General features: G+C 45.8%; 1 protein-coding gene across 2 annotated transcripts in view; it reads left to right on the forward strand.

The window, feature by feature from the left end:
- The window catches only part of CEP170B (centrosomal protein 170B), a 365,718-nt gene that overhangs the window by 227,696 nt on the left and 114,649 nt on the right, over window positions 1-23,373 (forward strand). For both annotated transcript variants that reach the window (XM_069207322.1, XM_069207323.1), the window contains exon 6: window positions 12,194-12,329. In XM_069207322.1, the coding sequence (XP_069063423.1) occupies window positions 12,194-12,329 (136 nt within the window). The remainder of the gene's footprint in view (window positions 1-12,193; window positions 12,330-23,373) is intronic.

Below are 23,373 nucleotides of genomic sequence, written 5' to 3' on the forward strand. Positions count from 1 at the left end.
CTTCTGGTTGCGGGGATATATAAGGATTGTAGGTTCATCAAGAACCCTACGTACCCAGAGCCAATAAAGGAGCTACACCTTACAAATGGTTTTCATTGTGTACCGGGTATACAGCAATTCATTTGGTGAAATATAGAGTGAAAAATAGGTATCAAGGAAACCGTTTGTATTTCGAAAATGGGCACAAGATAAGGTGTTGAGAAGCAGTGGTTATTTGCACATCTCTGAATTCTGGGGTCCCCATACTAGCATGTGAATTACAGGGCATTTCTCAAATAGATGTATTTTTTACACACTGTCTTACATTTGGAAGGAAGAAATGTAGAGAAAGACAAGTGGCAATAACACTTGTTTTTCTATTCTGTGTTCCCCCAAGTCTCCCGCTAAAAATGGTACCTCAATTGTGTGGGTAGGCCTAATGCCCGCAACAGGAAACGCAACAAGGGCACATCACATTTTTACATTGACATCTGATGTGTTTTTTGTAAAGTGCCTAGCCGTGCACTTTTGCCTCTAGCTCAGCCGGCACCTAGGGAAACCTAGCAAGCCTATACATTTTTGAAAACTAGACACCTAGGGGAATCCAGGATGAGGTAACTTGTGGGGCTCTCACCAGGTTCTGTTACCCAGAATCCTTAGCAAACCTCAAAATTCAGCAAAAAAAACACTTTTTCCTCACATTTCGGTCCTGCAAAGTTCTGGATTCTGAGGGGAGCCACAAAATTCCTTCCACCCAGCATTCCCGTCTCCTGATAAACATGGTACCTCACTTATGTGGGTAGGCCTAGTGCCCGCGACAAGAAATGCCCCAAAACACAACGTGGACACATCAGAATGATCAAATACACAGCTACCTGTTTTTGCGGGGGTTGGACGGGCACCTGTGTTTTTGGTCCTGGGCTCATCCGCCATCTAGGGAAACCGACTAATCCTAGACATTTCTGAAAACTAGGCACCCGAGGGAGGTGTGACTTGCGTGGATCCCCAACTGTTTTCAGAATCCTCAGCAAACCTCAAATGTAGCTAAAAATCACATTTTCCCCACATTTCTGTGTGCGATCACTGCACCGGAACAAATTTCCTACCACCCAACGTTCCCCTCAGTCTCCCGATAAAAATTATACCTCTCGTGTGTAGGTGGGACAAGTGCCTGTGACAGGGAAGAGCCAAAAACATGTCGCAATTGAGGGGGAACCAAAGCGGGTCCAAAAGGGCAGTTTGGAAAAAAAAAAATGTTTTTAGGCTGACAAGTGGAGCAGAATTTTTATCGGTATAGATGAGACAATGCTGCGTGGTAGGAATTTTGTGGATTCCTGCGGATTCTGAAACTGTCCATCACAAAAATGTGGGAAACATTTGTGATTTCAAGCAAAGTTGGAGGTTTGCAGGGCATTGTGGGTAAGAAAATGGTGCAGGGTGCATGTGAAACACACCACCCTGGACTCACCCAGATGTTTCATATTCAGATGTATCTAGGTCTCGTAGATTTTTCTACGTGGCAGGGTCCCAAAGTCCAAAAAGTGCAGCCCTCACCTTTCCAAGTGGGACCATTTTGAGAGTTAGACAAGTTCTCATGGCCCAAATGTAAAACCAAACCCCAAAATAATCAAACGTCCTCTTGCTTGCTGTTGGGATAAGATCTTTTAGTGCACAGGGGGGAGAGCTGAAAGACTGTTACCCGCTTCAGTTAAGTTGGGGGGCATAACCATGCCCATACTGGTTGGTAGCCACCACCCCACTATTTTTTTTTTTTTAATTCCCTGGAATCTAGTAGGCTTTCAGCCTCCCCTCCCGGGAGTGGATTGGGGTAATTGCCCCATCTGCCCACCGGTGGGCACATCAACTTTGTCCCCATTTATTTGGGGTGGGGGTATAGCCATACCCACACCCTCTTTTTTTGACAGAAATTCTTCCCTGGTCTCTGGTGGGCTTTCTGCCCCCCTTGAGGGCAGATGGGCCTTAAAGAAATAGGCCGATCTGCCCCAAAGGGGAGCAGAAATGGCCAACAGTAATGTGCCCCCATGGGGATTAGCGACCCTTGCCCAAGGGGCCACCTCCCCAAACAAAACACACACACACACCAATCCCTGGTGCCAAAGTGGTTTCTGCCCCCCCCCCCCCTAATTAAAATAGGCCGATCTGCCCTCAAGATGGGCAGAAATGGCCTAAAATAACATTTCTCCCCAGGGGAGCGACCCTTGCCTAAGGGGATCGCTTTACGATTGGGCTGCAGAAATGCTCAGAAAGACAGGAAAGGAAAGGAAAGGCCTTTCCTTTCATGGTTCTCTGCCCGCCCCCACCCCATAGGGAAGAGAAATGCTTTAATTTTTCTTTTGATCGCACTGGAAGCTGGAGGTGGCCTCTGAGGAGGTCAGTGCTCAATCGCATCCGGACATCATCAGACGTCACTTTTGGGGGGTGGGGGGGAGGAGGAGGTTGAGGGTGGAAGTGATTCCCCTTCCATCCCTGCACAGGGGAGGAGGGTGGGCTGGGTGCAGGATGAGCTGGTTACATCCTTGGCTCCCGAGCGCCGTGGCTGAGGACGTAACCAGCTCGTCCCAGGCACCTGAGGGGTTAAGAAAGACATATAGACGGCCAGACAGAAAAGCAGACATGCAGAAAGCTAGGCACATATAAAGACCGATAGGAAGACAAATATCAAACAGATAGCAAACAGTAAATATGGCATACAGCGATAATGGAGAAAATAGTCAAAAAGACAGACTGATAACAAGAAAGGTTGTAAAGAGATCTCTTGTATTCATTTTACAACAGAGAACAAACTTGTCAGAGGAGAGTGTTACCTTGTATTCATGAGAACAAAATGCACACAGGGACCAAATATATAGATGAGCTAGTAAGATAGCAGGGACGAGAAGATGTGACATTGCAGAGAGGGTTGCAGACTAGCAAAAAATGTTGAAATAAGGCAGAAAGAAACAGGACACGATGTACACTTAGAAGAAGTCTTGACTAAGCAAAAAACTTCAACTTTTGTCTATTGAAAGCTAAGGGTTATGCATGATACAGGTACAGCAGAGGCAAAAGTAGTGCATGCTTCAAGCATACTAAAGGACCCAATGTTACAACTGCTTCAGCTCGTGTTATGCCCAGAATCAGAACCAGTGAATGATTTAGTCCCTCAAACATTCACCCAAGTGTGTCTTCATTATGTTAGTTTAAGTAATGCTGCAAGGGAGATCAGCTGGTCCCTTTTTGGCTCAGTTTAGGGTATATAAACACCATATAAATATCTCACACCCTCTTTCAAGCACACTCCATCACAATGGAGTAAAAATCGTATTACCTGCCTTTTTGGCTGGGTTCATGCAATAGAAATGCCCCATACATATATACAGACATGCATAACATGCAAGTTTATAAAATCAATCAATCAATCATTAGATTTATAAAGCGCACTACGTACCTGTGAGGGTTTCAAGGTGCTGGGGGAAGGGGGAGGGGGTGCTGTTACTGATCGAAGAGCCAGGTTTTGAGGAGTCTTCTGAATGCAAGTAGGTCTTGGGTCTGGCGTAGGTTGGTCGGGAGGGAGTTCCAGGTCTTGGCGGCAAGGTAGGAGAAGGATATGCCGCCGGGGGTCTTTCGCTGGATGCAGGGGACGGCGGCCAGGGCGAGATTTGTGGAGCGGAGCTGGCGGGCGGGGGTGTAGAAGTTGAGTCTGCTGTTTAGATAGGCAGGTCCGGTGTTGTGGAGGGCCTTGTGTGCGTGGGTGAGTAATTTGAAAGTGATCCTCTTGTCTACGGGGAGCCAGTGAAGGTCTCTCAGGTGGTGGGAGATGTGGTTGTAGCGGTGTACTTGAGGATCAGTTGGGCGCAGGCATTTTGGATGCACTGGAGGCGCCGTAGGTATTTGGCAGGGATGCCTGTGTAGAGTGTGTTGCCGTAGTCTAGCTTGCTGCTGACGAGGGCCTGTGTCACGGTTCTTCTTGTTTCAGTCGGGATCCACTTGTAGATCCTGCGGAGCATGCAGAGGGTGTTGTAACAGGAGGAGGAGACTGCGTTGACCTGTTTGGACATGGACATGGAGAGGGAGGAGTCTAGGATGAATCCTAGATTGCGTGCATGGTTGGTGGGAGTTAGGGGGGTTCCCAGTGTGGTTGGCCACCATGAGTTGTCCCAGGCTGAGGGGGTGGGTCCAAGCATGAGGACCTCCATCTTGTCCGAATTCAGCTTCAGCCGGCTGTTCCTCATCCATTCGGCGATGGCCTTCATGCCCTCGTGGAGGTTGGTTTTGGCGGTGTGCGGGTCTTTGGGGAGGGAGAGGATGAGCTGTGTGTCATCGGCGTAGGAGATGATGTTGAGGTCGTATTGGCGGGCCATTTGTGCGAGGGGGGCCATGTAGATATTGAACAGTGTAGGGCTGAAGGAGGAACCCTGGGGAAAGCCGCAGATGATGTCGGTGGCTTTGGATTTGAAGGACGGGAGGCGTACACTTTGGGTTCGGCTGTAGAGGAAGGAAGCGATCCAGTCGAGGGCTTTGTCTTGTAGTCCGGCTTTGAGGAGGCGAGCTATCAGGGTGCGGTGGCAGACTGTGTCGAATGCGGCAGATAGGTCCAGGAGGATGAGGGCTGATGTCGTCTGTGGCAGCTAGAAGGGCAGTCTCGGTGCTGTGGTCCCGTCTGAACCCTGACTGGGAGGGGTCCAGGATGTTGTTGTCTTCGAGGTGGCGGGTCAGTTGCGTGTTGGCGATTTTTTCGATGACCTTTGCCGGGAACGGGAGCAGGGAGATGGGACGGAAGTTCTTGAGATCTTGAGTGTCAGCTTTGGGCTTCTTCAGGAGGGCGTGGATTTCGGCATGCTTCCAGCTTTCCGAGAAAGTTGCTGTTTCGAAGGAGATATTGATGACCCTCCGTAGTTGGGGGGGGCGATGATTGCATCGGCTTTGTTGTACACGTGGTGTGGGCATGGGTCCGACGGTGATCCTGAGTGGATGGAGTTCATGATCTTGAGTGCCTCTGTGTCGTTGATGTTTGTCCAGGAGGTCAGGTGGTTGGTGTGGGTGGGGCTTGCCGGAATGGGGTCTGGCATGGTTGTGGTAGAGAAGCTGTTGTGGATGTCGGTGATTTTCTGGAGGAAGTAGGTGGATAGAGAGTCGCAGAGTTCTTGACGTTGGTGCTGGGATTGGAGAGTTCTTTCACGATGTTGAAGAGCTCTTTGCTGTCGTGTGCGTTGTTATCCAGGCGGTCTTTGAAGGAGGATCTCTTGGTTATTCTGATGAGTTGGTGGTGTCTGCGGGAGGCAGAAATGGTTTAATGGTCGGCATATTCGTGAAGTTGCAATTTAGCTATGAGACCCATCGGGCAGTGGAGGACACGTCCTACTTCTTTGTCTCCTCTCCCACCACAGGTGCCCTGGTCAATTTACATCTTATGTTCTTTGAAGCAGACACTTTTGCCTCCTTCGTCAAGACTTCAAAATGAGTATGCAAAGTTTCAAAGTCAAGCGAAACACTACTTTATGTTATCTTTAAAACAGTGTGAGCTTTGTGAATGGTGATGCTTACTAAGCTTAATAAGCACGGACTGATAAGACCGCAGCAATTTTAAAACTGATTAACTTTAACAACATTGTGAGAACACCTAATTTGTGGGATTAACAAAGCTGTTTTCTGTGTCTGTTCATCGGCAGCCATCTTCTGTTGGGAAGCTACCCTGTCCATTGCATCGCAAGCCTAATGAAACTGCGATTTCTCATAGAGTGGCCTTTCCCTCATGTATTTAATGTTATCTTTCAGTGTATCCAAGCAGTAAAATCAAATCAAATCAAATCATTAACATTTATAAAGCGCGCTACTCACCTGTGCGGGTCTCAAGGCGCTAGAGGAAAAAGGGGGGGTTATCGCTGTTCGAACAGCCAGGTCTTTAGGAGTCTCCGGAAAGCGGAGTGGTCCTGGGTGGTCCTGAGGCTGGTGGGGAGGGAGTTCCAGGTCTTGGCCGCCAGGAATGAGAAAGATCTCCCACCCGCCGTGGAGCGGCGGATGCGAGGGACAGCAGCGAGTGCGAGGCCAGAGGAGCGGAGGAGGCGGGTGGGGACGTAGAAGCAGAGACGTCTGTTGAGGTATTCCGGTCCCTTGTCGTAGAGGGCTTTGTGTGCGTGGGTGAGAAGTCGGAAGGTGATCCTTTTGCTGACAGGGAGCCAATGGAGGTGTCTCAGGTGTGTGGAGATGTGGCTGCTGCGGGGTATGTCTAGGATGAGGCGGGCCGAGGCGTTTTGAATGCGTTGCAGGCGATTTTGGAGTTTGGCTGTGGTCCCGGCGTAGAGGGTGTTGCCGTAGTCCAGGCAGCTCGTGACGAGGGCGTGGGTCACGGTTTTTCTGGTGTCGGCGGGGATCCAGCGGAAGATCTTGCGGAGCATGCGGAGGGTGAGGAAGCAGGCGGAGGACACAGCGTTGACTTGCTTGGTCATGGTGAGAAGAGGGTCCAAGATGAAGCCGAGGTTGCGGGCGTGGTCTGTGGGGGTCGGTGCGGTGCCGAGGGCCGTGGGCCACCAGGAGCCGTCCCAGGCGGACGGGGTGTTGCCGAGGTCCGGGAACTTCTATAAAGTTATATTTAAAAATTTGTCAGCTTTTCCTATGAAATTGAGTGACGGACCCGCTATTTTACAGAATATAAAGTTATTTCCCATGGTCAGTGCCCTGCTGGAGTTACGGGATGAAGACACTTTATTCGCTGCTCCCGTCTCTATCCCCGGACCTGGCTCCGATGATGCTGGACAAAAAAGATGGCGGCAGGAAGCAGTAACTATTGGGAAGGCGAGGTGGCAGTGTCTGGAGAGGGGGGGTCAGACGGTAGACAGACGAGGGATATAGAAGGGATACCAGGATAGAAACTGTTTGCTGAGTAGAAGTTAGTCTAGACCTACAGATAAAAAGCTGCTGCACCTTGGAAAGAGTTCAGGGGAGGAAGGGACAAGCAGGGGTGCTGACACACTTGCTCATAGGAAATAAGTTCCACCAAAGTGGATGAACGCGAGTACTTGGGCCACAAGACACTGATTAGGGAAACACACAAGGAACAACAGGAAATAGTATGCTTCAGGAAAAGTAATTGGCAAGCATATGAACCAATGAAAAAGAAGGGCAGGATATAAGTCCCTTTTAAGAGTTTTTTACTACGTTTTTGTAGTCTTGCTTACTACAAGTATTTCTGGCGACGAGTAGACCGCTGCATCGGACCCATTTATCTCGTCGAAACCAAGCAGGAAGTACAGCTAATAATGGTAACGTCAATCTAAGCTCATGATTGGTTACCTATTTTTGTTTTCAAGAAGAAACTGAAGCAGTTACTTTGAATTCTTTGTCCAACACTGCCATCTCATGGAACTAAGAGGTACTGCACCTTGATTTTAAGATGAAAAATAATTTTGACAGTTTGTCTTAATTTTTTTTTGCTGCTTATATTACAAGAAACCATCAGCGTTTTTTTTGTCTGTGATCTGCTGTGGCTCTTATATTGATACAGACGTAAAAGTAAAGAAGGTTAAGTAAAAATTGTTGCTGGGTTTCTTCAGCCTTCATTTTTTTCTGCGTCACACACCCTGTGATATTACTTACCTTCTGCACTTGTACTGTTTTAAGAATGCAGTCTGTGAATCCACCTCCATTTTTTTTGGAAACACCAGGTAACCCTCCAATTCCATGGAAAAATTGGTTTGATGCATTTGAAATGTACTTAGGAGCAATTAGTGCAGCACGCTTCCGTCCTGAAAGAAAAACATGTATTTTACTCCATTCCCTAGGATTTGAAGGGAGATCCGTTTTTAAATATCTTCCTTCCTTGGTATTGGAAGAAGGAGAAGAGATTGATGAGTATGCCGAAACAGTAAAACAATATTGGAACTGAGGTTTGACATACAACCCAGTTTAGTCGTTATTAGACACAAGTTTTTCAAAAGAGAACAAAATCCTGGTGAAGACGTGGATACCTTTGTGTCAGCACTGAGAAAACTTGCAGCTGACTGCCAATTTCAGGCGTATAGTGACCAGCTGGTCAGGGACCAATTTATTGCTAAATGCACGGACAAGACTATCCAACAAAAACTTCTTTCCTTGAGCAATCCGTCACTAGATGAGACATTACGACTGGCAAAGAGCATTGAGACGTCTAAAGTGTCTGTAAAGGAACTGGAATCCAGAATGACAGAAAATATAGGATTGGTGAATTCTCAGGATGGAAAAAATTTAAAATCAACAAAGACTTTTTCCAAACCATTTTTTAAGCAAAGCAACATTTGTTTTCGGTGTGGTAATCTGAACCATATTAAGAGTGGCAGAGGATGTCCTGCTAAGAATGCCACATGCAGGAAGTGCAACAAAGTTGGGCACTTTGCCAAAGTGAGTCAGAGTGGCACAATGAGTGTTGGTTATCAACAGGGTTCAGGGAGGCTTCCAAATGGTTCAGGGGTAGCGTATGTTACAGAAGTAGATGATAGTGATGTAGATAGAATCCAAGAAGAATTCAGAGACATGGTGATGATTGTCACAGAGGATCACATAGTGACTGGAGATCCTACTAGGTGTGTGGATCCTTACGTTGAAATTGGTGTTGGTGACCAAGTGATCAAACATTTGGTGGATTCTGGAGCTCGGATCACAATGATTACTTAAGAGCTGTGCAAGGAGGTTTGGGGAGAGAGAACTCTCTGTGCAGCTGACAGAGCACCTGTCTCCTATGAAGGGAGAAAGATTGAATTGGCTGGTTACTTCGAAGATGTACTTGAGTTCAAGGGAAGGAGAATTTTTGGCAAGGTTTATGTGGCGATAAAGGGACTAAACATTTTAGGTTGGTTCCATCAAGGTTTATTCCAAATGGTTTTGAGGCAAGGCACTAAGGAACAGGTATCTGTTGTAGAATCAGGTGATTATGCAGCCAATCTGATAAAGGATTTTCCTTTGGTATTTTCTGAAACGTTGGGCACCATTGAAGGATTTACTCGTGATAAAAGTAAAGGAGGGAGCCATTCCAGTGAAACACAAATTTAGGAGTGTACCATTCAGTGTGAGGGACAAATTGGAAAGGGAGTTGAAGGACTTTTGTATGAAAGGTATCATTGAACCTATAGATTCCTCTTTGTGGTTGTCTCCCTTGGTTATTGCAAGGAAAAAAAATGGCGATTTGAGGGTCTGTGTGGATCTGCGCAGTTTGAATGAACATATTTGGGTAGACTCGCATCCTTTACCTAATATTACGGAAATGCTGGCCACTATTGGTGAATCAAGGTGGTTTTCCAAGTTGGATCTAGCTGCAGCATATCATCAGATTGTTCTAGACCCAGCCTCAAGGCATCTTACTGCTTTTGTTTCACCTTTGGGCACATTTCAGTATTGCAGGATGCCTTTTGGGTTAGCCTCAGCAGCAGCTGTTTTTCAGCGAGTAATGTCTCAGATGTTAAAGGACATAAAAGGGGTAGCTGTATTTCAAGATGATGTTTTGATCCATGCAGCATCCAAAGAGGAACATGATCACATTGTGAGGAAAGTGTTAAGAATAATGCAGGAAAAAGGAGTGGTTCTCAAAAGTGAAAAATGCCAATTTTTGCGTAATAGAGTTGAATATTTAGGACATGTTGTTTCTGAACAAGGGATTGAACCCAAACCAGGGTTAGTCAAAGCGATTATGAATGCTTCTCCACCATCAGACAAAACAGGATTGAAGTCTTTTATTGGTTTGTGCGAATTTTATTCACGGTTCATGAGTGATTACGCTGCTAAAACTAAACCTTTAACGAATTTGTTAAAGACAAATGTTGTTTTTGTTTGGAGTAAGGATTGTCGGGAAGCGTTTGAGTGGATCAAGTCACAACTAGTTGGGCCTAAAATTTTGAAACCTTTTGATCCAGACGTGCAGTGTATTATAACTGTTGATGCAAGCAGTTTCGGTGTGGGTGCTGTGTTGACTCAGGCGAAAGAAGGTACGGAAAAAACTTTGTGATATGCATCAAGAGTTTTGAGAGGGTCTGAATTAAACTTTTCTGTTATTGAAAAAGAATTGTTGGCATGTTGGTGGGCTATAAGGAAGTTTCATCCGTATGTCTGGGGAAACAAGTTTGTGTTGTGCACAGATCATAGTCCTCTTATCCCTATTTTGACTGGAGACAAAATCCGAGAAACAACACCGCATTTCTAGATTAGTCACAAAATTATTGCAATATGATTTTGAAGTCCGTTATGTTCCAGGTAACAAGAATGTTAGAGCAGATTTTCTATCTAGATTTCCACTGGTTGAGGATGCGGGTGTTGGTGAGGATGAAGATGAAGATGATGTTGATAACTGTTTTATAGCAGCTGTTGATCTGGAAGATATGTGCGCAATAAGTGAATGTGAGTGGAAAAGGGAATTGGCGAAAGACTTGGTATTGGCTCAGATTGTAAAATTTATAAAAGAAGGGTGGCCCAGAGAAAGAAATGTACCTATTCAATTCCAAACTTTTGTCAAGGTGTCAGGTGAAATGTCAGTTGAGGATGGCATTCTGATGAGGGCTGAGAGATTTGTTCCCCCGGAGAGCCTGAGGAAAAGAATAGTTGCTGCTGCGCATGAGGGACACTTGGGCAGGACACTTACTAAGCGCAGATTACGTGAAACTTTTTGGTGTCCTGGAATGGACCAATGTGTTGATGTCTGTGTGGATGAATGTGTGATTTGCAACAGTTGTGAAAAGGGGTTCAAGGTGAGGACTCCACCGTTACAACCTATTGAACTACCCGCCAGGCCGTGGGAAAAGCTGGGAATTGATCTTATTGGTCCTTTCTATGCTTTGCCAAGTCCATGTAGATTTGCTGTAGTCTTAATTGATTACTATTCTAAGTGGCCTGAAATCAAGTTTATAAGTGAGCCTTCATCAAAAAATGTAATTGAATTCCTGAGAGATGTATTTCTACGGGAGGGGTTCCCTTCGACCATTGTTTCTGACAATGGTGTGCAATTTGTTAGTCAGGAATTTAAAGAATTTTTACTAGAAGGTGATATCAAACACATAAGGAGTTCACTATATCATCCTCAAACCAATGGCCTTGTAGAGCGCATGAATCGAGTGTTGGGGAATTGTGTACAATGGGCTATTGCTAACAAGTCAAATGTTCAAATTTCTGTACGTACTATGCTTTGGTTTTATCGCACAACCCCCCATTCTTCTACAGGTGTTTCTCCATTTGAACTGTTGCGTGGAAGGAAACCCTCTTCAAGGATCTGTCCTGGTTGGATGTCTAAGTGGGTGAAATGAAGTGATTTGAGTGTAATTGATGATACTGTCAGAAATAATGTCCGGAGGGCACAAATGAAGCAGAAGGAATACTTTGATTTATCAAAGAGGGTCTACCCCATGAATTTGAAGTAGGGGACAAGATTAGAATCAAGCTTCCTGTTCACAGGAAGAAAGGAGAAAATAGATTTTTAGAACCCATGATAATTGACAAAGTATGTGGTAATGCCGTTAGGGTTAATGTGCGGAATTGGTGGAATGTTGACAGGGTAGTTAAAGTCAAGGAAATTCCTAACAAAATGTGTAAGTCTGATCATTCTATGGAATGTCTGAACAAACCATCTCACAGTGAACCAGTTACTGATGAAACGAATCCGACGGATGTTGATAAAGTCGTTTTTTAATGTTATGTACGCAGGAGTGGCAGACAAAGAGTGAAACCTTTGAGATACCGTTAATTCTGTGACATGTATTTGAGTTATGATTTTGTGTTTCATCTTTCTTCATAATTTGTATCTTTAAATTTATTTTTATTTCTTTTGTTGTTATTGTTTTTTCTGTAGACTGTTATCTTAATGAGTAATGGTTAAATTGTTATTTGCTCGTTTGTAAGGGAAGAGGATAATGTGGTGTTGCCGCGTCCTCACGACTCCCGTTTTACGTCCCGAGCTTGTGACAGAGAGCTCGAGACACTGGGAGTCAAGAGGACGGTTGAGGCGGTAGCTGCGACATCGCAGCGGTCTACGTTTTTAATAAAAGAGCTTATCCTTACCTACACTTGTAGTCTTGCTTACTACACAAACATTGCACAAATAATAGCAAATGATGCTCTCTACCATTTGATCAACCTCTGGATGTCCAAACATGTGGTCTGATGGAATTATGGGTCCCTTTGGTGTATCTGCTTCAGCAGCCAGTATGACATGCACAAGAGTCTTGTGATGCAAAGTCTATATAATACCGTGATTTATTTGCAGCATGAAAAGTACACCAGCCAGCTTCAGATGAGTATGAAAGGGACCGCAGCAAGAAGAACTGAGCAGTCGGGAGAGCAGCATGGGTATTCTGAAACCCAGCAGGCAAAGTTGGAAAAAGGAGAAAAGAAACCTACAGGTATTGAGTAGGAGCCAAGATATTTAAGTTTTTGGAATTCAATCTTTCCAAGATTTTATAAAGTTTGTTAAGCTTGTAAAGCATGGTGTTTATTTCGATTACTTTTAATAAACAAAGTGAAAGAAATGTTTATCTTAAGTGAATTATGCCTGGAAAAGAAAGGGACAGACCAAGGTTATTTGTTGGTAATGATTCTGAAGACCTGTACGTAGTGGCTATGCGCAAACAGGAGCTGTTGTGGTCTGTTGGCCTTTCCTTCCTGTATGATATGTGGGCTTATTATAGGTATTTGCTTTTGACATTGGTTTTGGTTGCCATTATGAGGCATCATCAGAAGATGACAAGCGCAACCTAATGTGAAGCAGCTTGTGACGATTCTATGATAAAAGCATATTTTGATGTGTATTAGAAATGTCCACTCTTTAATGTAGTTCACCAGGATTCTCATACTTGGGAAATATACCTTATATCAGCATAGTAAACTTTTGTTTCTCAAAGAATGCTTTATTAGATTTCCACTAGCGCGTGTCATCTCAAGATGGGGGTCTAGCAAGCCACTTCATGAATGTGGCATTTACCTGAGCCCCAGTAACCACATCCACCACTTCTGTAGTTCATGGCTTCTTCAGTTTCCTGGCCAATGTGGGTGACAGTTTTTACAGAATGATGTAGGAATATGGATGATGCCTGTACACAAATACGCCATTTAGCAAAGTTTTTCACATAATGTTATTGTACTAAAAGAATATGAAAGCCTGTTTCAAGGTGGCTGGCAGTATCCATGCTTGCGCTGGTTGCGGGGCACTGCTAGCGGCAGTGAGTGGCTCAGTCACACATTTTAGGGACATGCCACTTCTTAGCAAATGTAAGACAAAAAATAAAAACGTATTAATGAAAAAAAGGTTTTAAATGCGCATTGAGTTACCAATCCCTCTCCCTGAAGAGGCAGCTAGGTCACTGATGTGAACTAATCTTAAGGGGGCTGTAGAGATGGAGCACAAGAAAATGTTCTCTCACACCAGTGGCTGAAGTGGACTGACCCAGTGCTTTAATGGATGGTTCTGTGCAAGTTGCCAGAAGCTCCTAAGACGATATGTCCAAGAAGTCATTGTACAGTCTGTACCACTGTATATACTAGCAAGGTTACTTTTTTTAGAAACCTGTTGTACCACTAGAATTTGCTGAGTGCTCGGACTCCAGTAGATCTTAAATATAAAAAAAAAAGTAAGTTCCATTTACGTGCCTAGTTGTGCCCTTGGTATTGACTTCTAAGGAGTGCAATGGACTACATTTCTCGGCCTTTTGCCTAGTACCACAGTTCTTAACCTTTTGACTTCTGTGTATCCCCACTGAATCATTACTCCAAGCTAGGGACCTAGGCGTGAGTATTTTCTGTGATTTAAACCTCAAAACAATACACAAAAATACAAACAAAAGTAGGCACCAAACACGTTGAAATATTTTGTTTAGTTCACTATCAATTATGGAACAAACTTTCAAATTTGGTTCTTTATTTTGATAAACTTTATTATTGTTAAACAGTTATTTTCGTGGACCAGCTAAGTAGGCCTCAAGTACCCCAGGGATCATTGGATCACATGTTAAGAACGACTGCCCTAGTGTATTTTTGTTTCATGCACCACGCTTGAGGGAGGGACTAATGTGCACCAACAGGTTTGGGCTGCAGCTTTATTTTGAGAATTCCTCCCTTTCTGATGAAACTGTTAGAAACAAACGAGACTTTTAATCCCATTTCGCCAAGTAGCAAATTAAAGCTTTAATTTTGTCGAGTTATATTTCGTAATAAATCATGGTTTCAGTCATATCATGTGGGTGTTTTGGGTGTACTTGGAGGTGAAGGAATTTTTGCTGCTCCTGTTCAATAGTTCTCCTTTCTTAATTTTACAGTATCTCTCGCTAATATGTGCTAACATTTTTTCCTGTTTGTGTCATTCAGGCCTATGCTGTCTCTCTGATAGGCCTTTACAACTCAGTTTCTGCAACCTCCCCATGGCTGTCTTCTCCGCTCTCATTTTTTTCTGTCCATTGCTTCCCAGTCTTCGATCTTGCTGACATTTTTGTTTCACTTTATTCTGTCACCAATTTCTTTATCTCATTTTCTCTTCAGTCAATGTTTCATCTCGTCCATCATTCTTATTCCCTGATTTGCTTTCTTTTTCTTCGATCCCCACCCCCTGCTTTCTTTCTCGCTGGAGCACACATTCCCTTTCTCATTCCCTGTTTCCCAAGGACATCTCCCACAACTGTTTGTTTTCAATATCGATCTTTCGGATATGTATCTTTTCTGCCTCCCATTATTGCTCCTATAATAAAGACTGTTGCATCCTTTCTTGTAACGTTTCTGTTAAGCTTTTCCCACCTAGTCTCTTAAATGTACTTCTGCCACTCTGTATAATCAGCTTTTATGTCCTTTCTTCTGCCTCTCTGCATTATTCCCTGCCTGGTTCTCTCTTTCCACTAGCCTCTTTCACCCTTTATCTACATCATACCATTCTTTATCCCAGTCATACCTTTAAATTCCTTGTCCAACTCAGCCCCCCTGCTGGATTCTCACTACAACTATGTTGCGTTGCTGTAGGTGTGCCCTAAGTTTATCTCTGACTTCTTTCTATTACCAACCCGGCTCTGTACACCTTTTATAACTTTTGCTTTCTTGTGCTGTGCTTTTTAGGTCGAGCGTGCAAGCAGTTTGACCTGTTATAAGTATTGTGGACTTTTAACCACGCCCATCACTTTTAACTCGTTCCTGGACTTGCCTTTCAAAAATCCTCTATCATCATTGGAAAATACTTTTCATTTCTCCCTTCATGGGGCGGGTTTTGTTACTGTCTTGCAGAGTATATGGATAATTGCATGATTGCCGATACGTTTGACTGCGAGCAAACTTCTTTTTGTGTCTCTCCTTTGCGCTGATGCTCATGGCGACCACAGCACTTTGAATCGGCTCGCTTATGTCAACTGTTTAACTTTTCATTTTCAATTTAAGTGGCAAGAAAAGTCCAGCTAGGAATTTACAGCGTTAATAGCTTTAACTCGAGCAAACGTGAGACCCATTACATTTCAAATGCTTGTGTTTTTCTCTTGCTTATTACATCTTTTTTTCTATCTCTCTGCTTTGCTTTTTCTCCAGTTGCTTTCCTCTTGGTTTGCCTCCCGCACAGCTTATTTTCATTCACATCTGTTTTCTCTAGCTACTTGTCCAGGCTCATATTTGTTTTCCTTCTTTGACGTCTCACTACAGACAGTTATCGCTGTCTGGGAGACAGCTTTGTATACAATACCTCATGGTGCTAATCCATGTTCAGGTTTGGATTAATTTCGTGTTATTCTCAGTTTCTTGCTCTTATTGGTTACTTTCCTCCTTTAATGTGTTTAGCCTTCCCAAGGGAGCTTTTTGGTTTCTCCATCAGTAGGTTTGTCATTTGTCCTGCTTTGAACACAGAATTGCATCCAAGAAAACAGGGCCAAGGTTAAACATGTTCGCTGCATTTCAGTGCCATTTGGTGGTCACTAAACACTGCAACAGAAATGTGGAAGAAACAGTGACAGACATTTCGGACTACTACTATAAATCACCATTGGGAATGCCAATTGGTCTCCCTTCTATGTAAAGGTAAGTGAGACAGATTGGCATTACCAATGCTTGTTTTCTCTGTATTCCCATCCTAACTCATCTCTTTAGCTCCCTCACTCTGCATCTCTCTGTTCCTGTCTCTTGCTCTTCTGTCTCTCTGTCTCACTTCCTCCGTATTCCCATTCATTGCACACAATTCATCCTATGAGCTAGTAGTCGAACTCTACAATAGCCTTCTATCGGACATTCCTATAAAGTGGCAGCTCTAATTCTGATAGGCTCTTGGACACTAGCCGTCCACAAAGAAACAGGAATGTACTAAAGTGCTTGCTATGTACAGCCATGCCCAAACCGCTTTGTAAGCGTATGTGCCCAGAATGCTCTTTATATGGGTTTCCCATATAGTGGCTGCCCTGGACTTATGCATTCATGCTTCCTGGAGTCCTGTGCTTTCCTACAGTATAAGTAACTCATGGCTTGGTATCTCTGTGTCAAGGGCCTCAAAGGCCTGCACAAAAGTCTTTCCTTTGAGAAATGTGCACGTTTTCAAATCTGAACATAAGTAGCCCTGCAAACTGCCATGAACACACTCCACCTTGCAGAAGCATGCGTGTAGAATGGCACTCGGCCTACCCTTCACTCAGCTTGCCTCGTGCATGGCCAGCACGGACACATAGCATGTTTCCACATTGAGGAAACAATGGCCTATGCGATGGATGTATTAATGAAATCAGTCCATGCTGGGGTAAGAATTTCACTGCCTTGTTTCAGGATCTGTGAGGCGCAGAATCAGAGGCGACCTGGAAATAATGGAGAGACTCGAAATGTAAAATATCGAGTTAGGTAAAGAAAGACACTGTAGGCTCTGAACTCGGCGCTGGTGGCAGAGGAGGACACATCCTCGGCAGGACTATCAAAGGAGGCGTAGATGTCAACTACCTTCTTGTAGAAGTCGCTGGCGAGTTAACCGCACCTGGCTCGAGAAAGAGAAAGTCCTGTAGTCATGCAAGCGGGATGCATCAACGATTTGAAACAGCTCTTTAGAAGTTTGTTTGACGAATTTGTTTGAAAAGTTTGTTGGCACGACAAATGTTACCGTGTTACCATGTGCTGCAGCACAGTGAGTGTGGCTCACAACACAGCTGCTACAGTTTTGAGTCATTCTAAACAAGTGCTCATTTGTCTTTGCTAGCGGACACATTAAGTTGGTGGGAGGAGGGAGCGGCAGCGATCACATGCAGTGAGGCAGCCCAAACTTGATGAAGCTAGTAGGACGTGTTCCCCCGACCACAGTAATAGGCTGTGCACCTATATATATACATATATTCCAACATTAGCTACTCCTTACAGTCATAGTGCAGAATTTTGAGTAGTGAAACATGGTCACTTTTTCAGTTTGCTGTAACACCTATCACACTGGGTACATTCCAGCTGGCCATTGCAAATGTAATTTCTAAAAATGAATGACTTTTATTGCGTTTTGAATAGTCGAGACCTCCACAACCTTTTGAAGGTTAAGCCTTGAGCTCAGCCCGTAGGAGGAGAGTGAAGGACACCTTAGGGAGGCCTCTGGTGCACGTTTCTGGTGACCTTTGCAGATGGACGTGGCAGTTCAGCTCAAATTGGTATGAACACCCCAACTTACCTTGATTTCTTATAAAGTTGCTCGTGCAACTTACATTAAAATGTAAGCCATAAAGTACACTTCACGACTGTTGTCTTGTTGTTCTTTTTATTCCTACTCACAACTTATTGGTTATGAAATACTTATGCACAGAATAAAATCTTTTTTCCCTGTCCCACGCACGCTTGCTCCTCTTCCGAATCTCCAAAATGCTCGGTCCCGTGGTCTAAACCGCAAATGTGTCCCTGAAATGATGAGTCATCCATTAAGGATGTCTGTCTTGCTCTCCATTCAGATGTGACCCTGCAGTTTTTCCCCATAAATTGTGGTACCCTCAACCCCATATTTTGCCTCCCTTTTGAAGGTGTCTTGATGTTTGTGAGAGAGATTTAACACAAGCTGAGATTTTGTTACACTCTTGTAAAATGCTTACTTTTATCTTCTTTTTTTAATTTTTATTTTCAACAGTAAGACAATCGACAGCAGTTACAATAGCGTACATATTATTCCGTTTAGCATGCCTCTGGTCCTTTCAGCATCACATAATCTGTTGGAATCTTACACAGTTAACACCCCTTGTCTGGGGGAAAGTTCATCATTACAGTTTATCCGAAACTTTTTCCTGGCATCAGAGTCACTCTTTCCAACCCCTCTACATCAAGTCTCATCCCCCAGTCTGTCCATGTCGCTATCATTCCCCGAGGAGTCCTCTTCCAGACATGGATGGTGAAACGAATCGCACACTGCCCTCCAAGCCCCCACATCTTCCATCAGTCGTTCATCCCTACTTTTCTTCATATGCGCCTCCTCTGCTAATGCCCATTCCTCCATCTCCCTACACCATTGTGCAATCGCGGGCACGCATTGAGCCAGCCAAGTCATGGCTACCCTCCGCCTTCCCAATACTAACGCCAGCTGAAGGAATTTGTAGGTCATTTTTTTGTTCTTTTTTCTTTCTACTTGTCCCTGGAGGCACTGTAGCGGCACACATTCCAGTGGCATGCTTGTGGTACCCCGGAGTTCTGCCACCACGCGCTCCCAGAATTAATGCACCAATCCGCACTCCCACGCTAAATGCCTAAAGTCTGCCCCACCCACTCTGCACCAGGGACACGTGTCAGGTTTCGTTATAGAAATGCGATGGAGTCTCTTGGGAGTCATGTATGTTCTGTGCAGAAAGTTATAATGCGTTAATCTGAATCGTGCATTGCACAAGACTGTTCGTGTTCGCTTGCATATGCTGGTCCAGTCGCTCTCTGCTATTAGGGAGCCCATTTCTAATTCACAGTCTCATCTTGCTCTGTCCGGCTGTCCCTTCCCCTCCTCCCTCATTACTTTATATAGTTGCGCGATTAAATTCTGACCCTCTCCCGACATTAATAGGAAACCTAGTACTAGCGATGTCTGCGGTGTAGCAGGGTACGTAGGCTACGTTTGTTTGGCTACCTCAACCAATCCTGCGTGATGAAGGAAGTGTCCCTGACCCAAGCTAAAGGTGTCACATGCTTGTTTGAACGTTATAAAGTAAACATCTGGATATAGGCCTCCTACTTGCATACATCCCCCGTCCCTCCAAGCTTGACATGACACATTAGTCGTGAACTGGCACACCGGTGCCAGTATCCATAGGGGTACTTCTTGATGGAAGAGAGCTCTCTGTATAACCCTTTCCACACACTGCTGCTGGATGTTTGCCGTGTTATGGATTATGTATGGGGTCCTGCTCTCTGCCCCAGCGCCATCCATTAATGCGACCTGGAGTTGCTCCACTGTCGCTAATCTGGCCACCATGTGCTTTTTCCAGTTATCATCCTCCATGAGCCACCGTGCCGCATGCTATAAATGTGGGACATAGTAATAGAGTTCAAGCATTTGGACCTCCAATCCCCAGTTGGCATAACTGGGTTAATGTAGTTAAAGCTACTCTGCTTCGACGTCCCGCCCACAACAATTGATGTGAGCACCGAGTTTAGTTACAATGATGTTAGCACTGAGTTTGTTGTGTGAATATCTTCTGGGGAATAGGGCAAAGCGTGTTCTGCAGTGTATAGAGGCACCTAGGCAGCAGAACCATCTTAGTTACCGCCACTCTACCCATGAGTGAGAGTGGCAGTGTGTTCCAAAACACCACCAACCTTTTCAGAGAATCAACCACTCGACCCATGTTAAGACACAACTGCTGTTCCACAGTATGCACCACCTGTATCCCCAAGTATCTGAAATTAGTTGTCTCCCATTGTAGTCCCAGATCCGGGAGCTGATCTAACGGCATGGGAGCAACTGCCGCCAAGGAGAATATAAGTGATTTATGTTTGTGTAATCTGCGTGCCGGCATATCCACAAATGCCTCCAGCAGTTTCAGCAGCCCGGGCAGTGCACCACGTGGGGACGTCATGTAGAACAGCGCATCATCTACGTAGAGTGAGACAATGTGATTGACACCACTGATCTTTATACCTGCGTCCGCCATGTCACGCCGGCCAAAATTGCCAGCGGTTCAATAGCCAGCGCAAACAGGAGGGGCGAGAGTGGACAACCCTGTCTGGTGCCCCTACCTATTCCCCACACCTTCCATCGGTTTCTGCCCACCCGCACCCTCGCTGTGGGTTCCGTGTATAGCAGACGTACCCATTCACGAAACTGGGGGCCAAACCCAATCTCCTTCAGCATTGTTAACAGATATCCCCAGTTCACTGTATAGAAGGCCATCTCTAGGTCTATAGAGACCAATGCCATCTCCTCCTTACAATCTTCCACCTCATGTAGCACATGCGTTAAGCATCTCAAATTCATACCAGTGTGATGCCCAGGTATGAACCCACATTGGTCCTCATGTACCAACTGGGACGTATAAGGCACCAATAGAAGGGTAAGCAATTTACATAGTACTTTTGTGTCTGCATTTATCATAGTGAGTGGCTGATAAGAGGAAGGATTTGTTGCGTCGCAGCCAGGCTTAAGGAACATGCAAACATCCCCTTTGCGCATAGTAGGCGGCAACCACCCCCTTTCTCGTGCCTCCATGAGAACCTCTAGTAATCCTTTCATGAGTGTCTCTGAGAATGTCTGATAAACTTCAGTTGGAAAGCCATAACCTGTGTAAGATACAATCCACTGTCTGCTACTGAAAACAATCAAACAACACATATCAAACTTCCCCTCCCCAATCCCTCCCACGGACATAATTAGCGCAGCCATACAGCTCTTCATGCCCACCCCACGCATGTGCCAGAACGTACACTGCCTCCCTACATGTTTAAAGGGACCGGCTAACATAATGAACTACACCAGCTCCCGGCCCATTGCCCAGTCTTAGCGTAACTCAGTGCATTACAATTCTTTGTGATATATGTTCCTCTTCATCTCTTGCACCCCTCGCCAGGTGCCGTCGGTGGCTGATTTACTAGTTTGGTAGGTCTTCCCCACGGCACCGGCCCTTTTTACTCCTACATTGTATTATTCTACGTCTGCTCCCTCCCTCGCTTAGTGTTACATAGAGCGTTTGTTATTCACAGAACACCGCTGGCTCAGTCTTCTTCGTTGTTCCCCATCTCTGGTGTGTCAAGTGTGTCTGGTATAACGTCTGACCCCGGGCTATGGCCTCGCATTCCTCCATCAAACGCTAGCTGCATGTCGATGTCTCGTCTCTCCCCCTCATTCTCCATGCTCAACTGCAGGGTGCCAGCCTCGCTGATAGTGACTCTCCCCTCGTCCATCTATCTTGTGGACAGTGCCTCGTCAAATGGACCCTGGTGGTGTGCTCCACCATGCAACCGACTGCCCCCCGCCGCCTTGTGTGCTTAGGGGGCCCGTGGCGGGAGCGCTTATCCTTGGATCTCCAGCCAATCCCATACCGCCCCAGGGCTGTCAAAAAAAAATTGGCTTTCTTGGGCTAGCACTTTCAGTCTGGCTGGCAACAGTAGCATGTACTGCAGTTGTAATGCTCTTAGTTTTTGTTTCATACTTAGATATAATTTGCGCTGTTCCTGCACCTGTTTGTTATAGTCCGGGTAGATGATGATCTTATTACTGCCATATTGTATTGATTGATGCTCTGGGGCTGTCCGTAATATGCAGTCCCTGTCGCGGTAGTTAAGAATTTTGGTGATGATGGCTCGGGGTGGTGTCCCTGGTGGCAGTCAGGGCACCAGAGCCCGGTGTGCGCTCTCCACCACGAAGAAGCTAGACAGTCCTGAGTTGGTCTTGTACCCACTTTTCCAGGAACTGTTCCACCACGTTTCCCTCCGGGAAGCCCAGCACTCTGATATTACTGCGTTTGGAGCGGCTTTCCGCATCTTCTGCTCTTGCTCCAACTCTCCGGTGATTGTGGTCAGGTAAGCCATTTGCCCCTTCAGTGTGGCTATTTCTCCCTGCAGCTCTGCTATGTTTGTTTTGGCTGTTGTGACCTTGTCCAACACTTTGCGCAGGCCCTCTCGCAGTAAATTGACATCTATGGATACCTTTTCAATTTTATGTTGTAATGCTGTTCCACAACCCTGAATAGCCGCCAACAGGTCAGCTCTGGTGCGTTCCATCTCATCCTGTGTTGTGGCAACCTCCTTCGTTCTACATGCCTGTCACGTTATTCATTGAAGGATATAGTGATTATTGGGTTAGAACAGGCCGGGAGCTTCAGGGTTGACGTCCTGTCGGCCATCTTGGTTGGTCACACCCCCTGTAAATTGCTTATTAAATTTTGTGTAATACAACTCCCTCCATGCAACATAAGGTTTGTCTTTCCAGTAAATGCAACAGGATAAAGGAGGAGAGACAGCAGTCTCACCCGTAGAGAAGAGCATCCTAGTCTATGGCCCTCATAATGACCCTGGCAGTCTTCTGACCGCCAGGGCCACGATGGTGGTCTCACTGCCGACAGGCTGGCGGTGAAGCCTGCCACATTATGAGTGTGGAGGGTTGGCCTCTGCCAACCCGCTACATCCCCGCTCAGATAGCCAGGGCGGTTGGACCCGCTGGGCTGGAGATGAGCATCTCCGACCCGGGGGTCCAATGAAGACTACCAGAGGTACTATGAGCCGGCTTTCCACCAGGGTTTCCACGGCAGTAGCAGCGCCACAAAAACCCTGGCGGAATATCTTCCCTGTCCCTGGCAGATGACTCACCCCCCCCCCCCCCCCCCCCCCAAGCAAGCACAATATGCCCCATCCCCCCTAAAGCGCCCCTCTCATCCGTCCCCTCCCCTCACCCCCCCTTCAGGTACAGTGCGCCCCCAGGTCCCCTCCCCGCATACATGCACACAGACACCCACACGCACCCTACATACTCATTCACCAACACTGATATACATGCATTCACTCACATTCATCCATACATGCATTCACTTCAACAGTCATACACTCATTCAACCACCCTTACCCACACACATACACACACACCCATACCCACATGCATTCAAACACCCATATCCACACACGTACACACAGCACCCTCCCACACCTCTCCCCTGTCAGACCCCTGACTTACTTTGTCCGGCGAGGAGGTTGTCCGGCAGGGAAACGGAACAGGTGTTTCCACCACCGGCAGCACCCCGCCATCATGACACCGCCAGGCCGTATTACAGGTCGTAATATGGCTGGTGGAGTCCTCTTGGCGGGGCCAGAGGTGTAATCGCTATTTGCCTCCACCCGCCAGCATGACTTCTGCAGGATTTCTGCCCAAAATGTGGCAGAAATCCTGCAGTACTCATAATATGGTGTGCGGAAGACCCTCAGCACTGGTGTTCTTCTGGAACCCGCGGCTTTAAGACCGCCAAAGTCACAGTGAGGGCATATATCTTAGGTGCATCGTTATATAGAAAAGGTCAGGGC

The sequence above is a fragment of the Pleurodeles waltl genome, chromosome 9 (assembly GCF_031143425.1).
Source record: "Pleurodeles waltl isolate 20211129_DDA chromosome 9, aPleWal1.hap1.20221129, whole genome shotgun sequence".
Taxonomy (NCBI): domain Eukaryota; kingdom Metazoa; phylum Chordata; class Amphibia; order Caudata; family Salamandridae; genus Pleurodeles; species Pleurodeles waltl.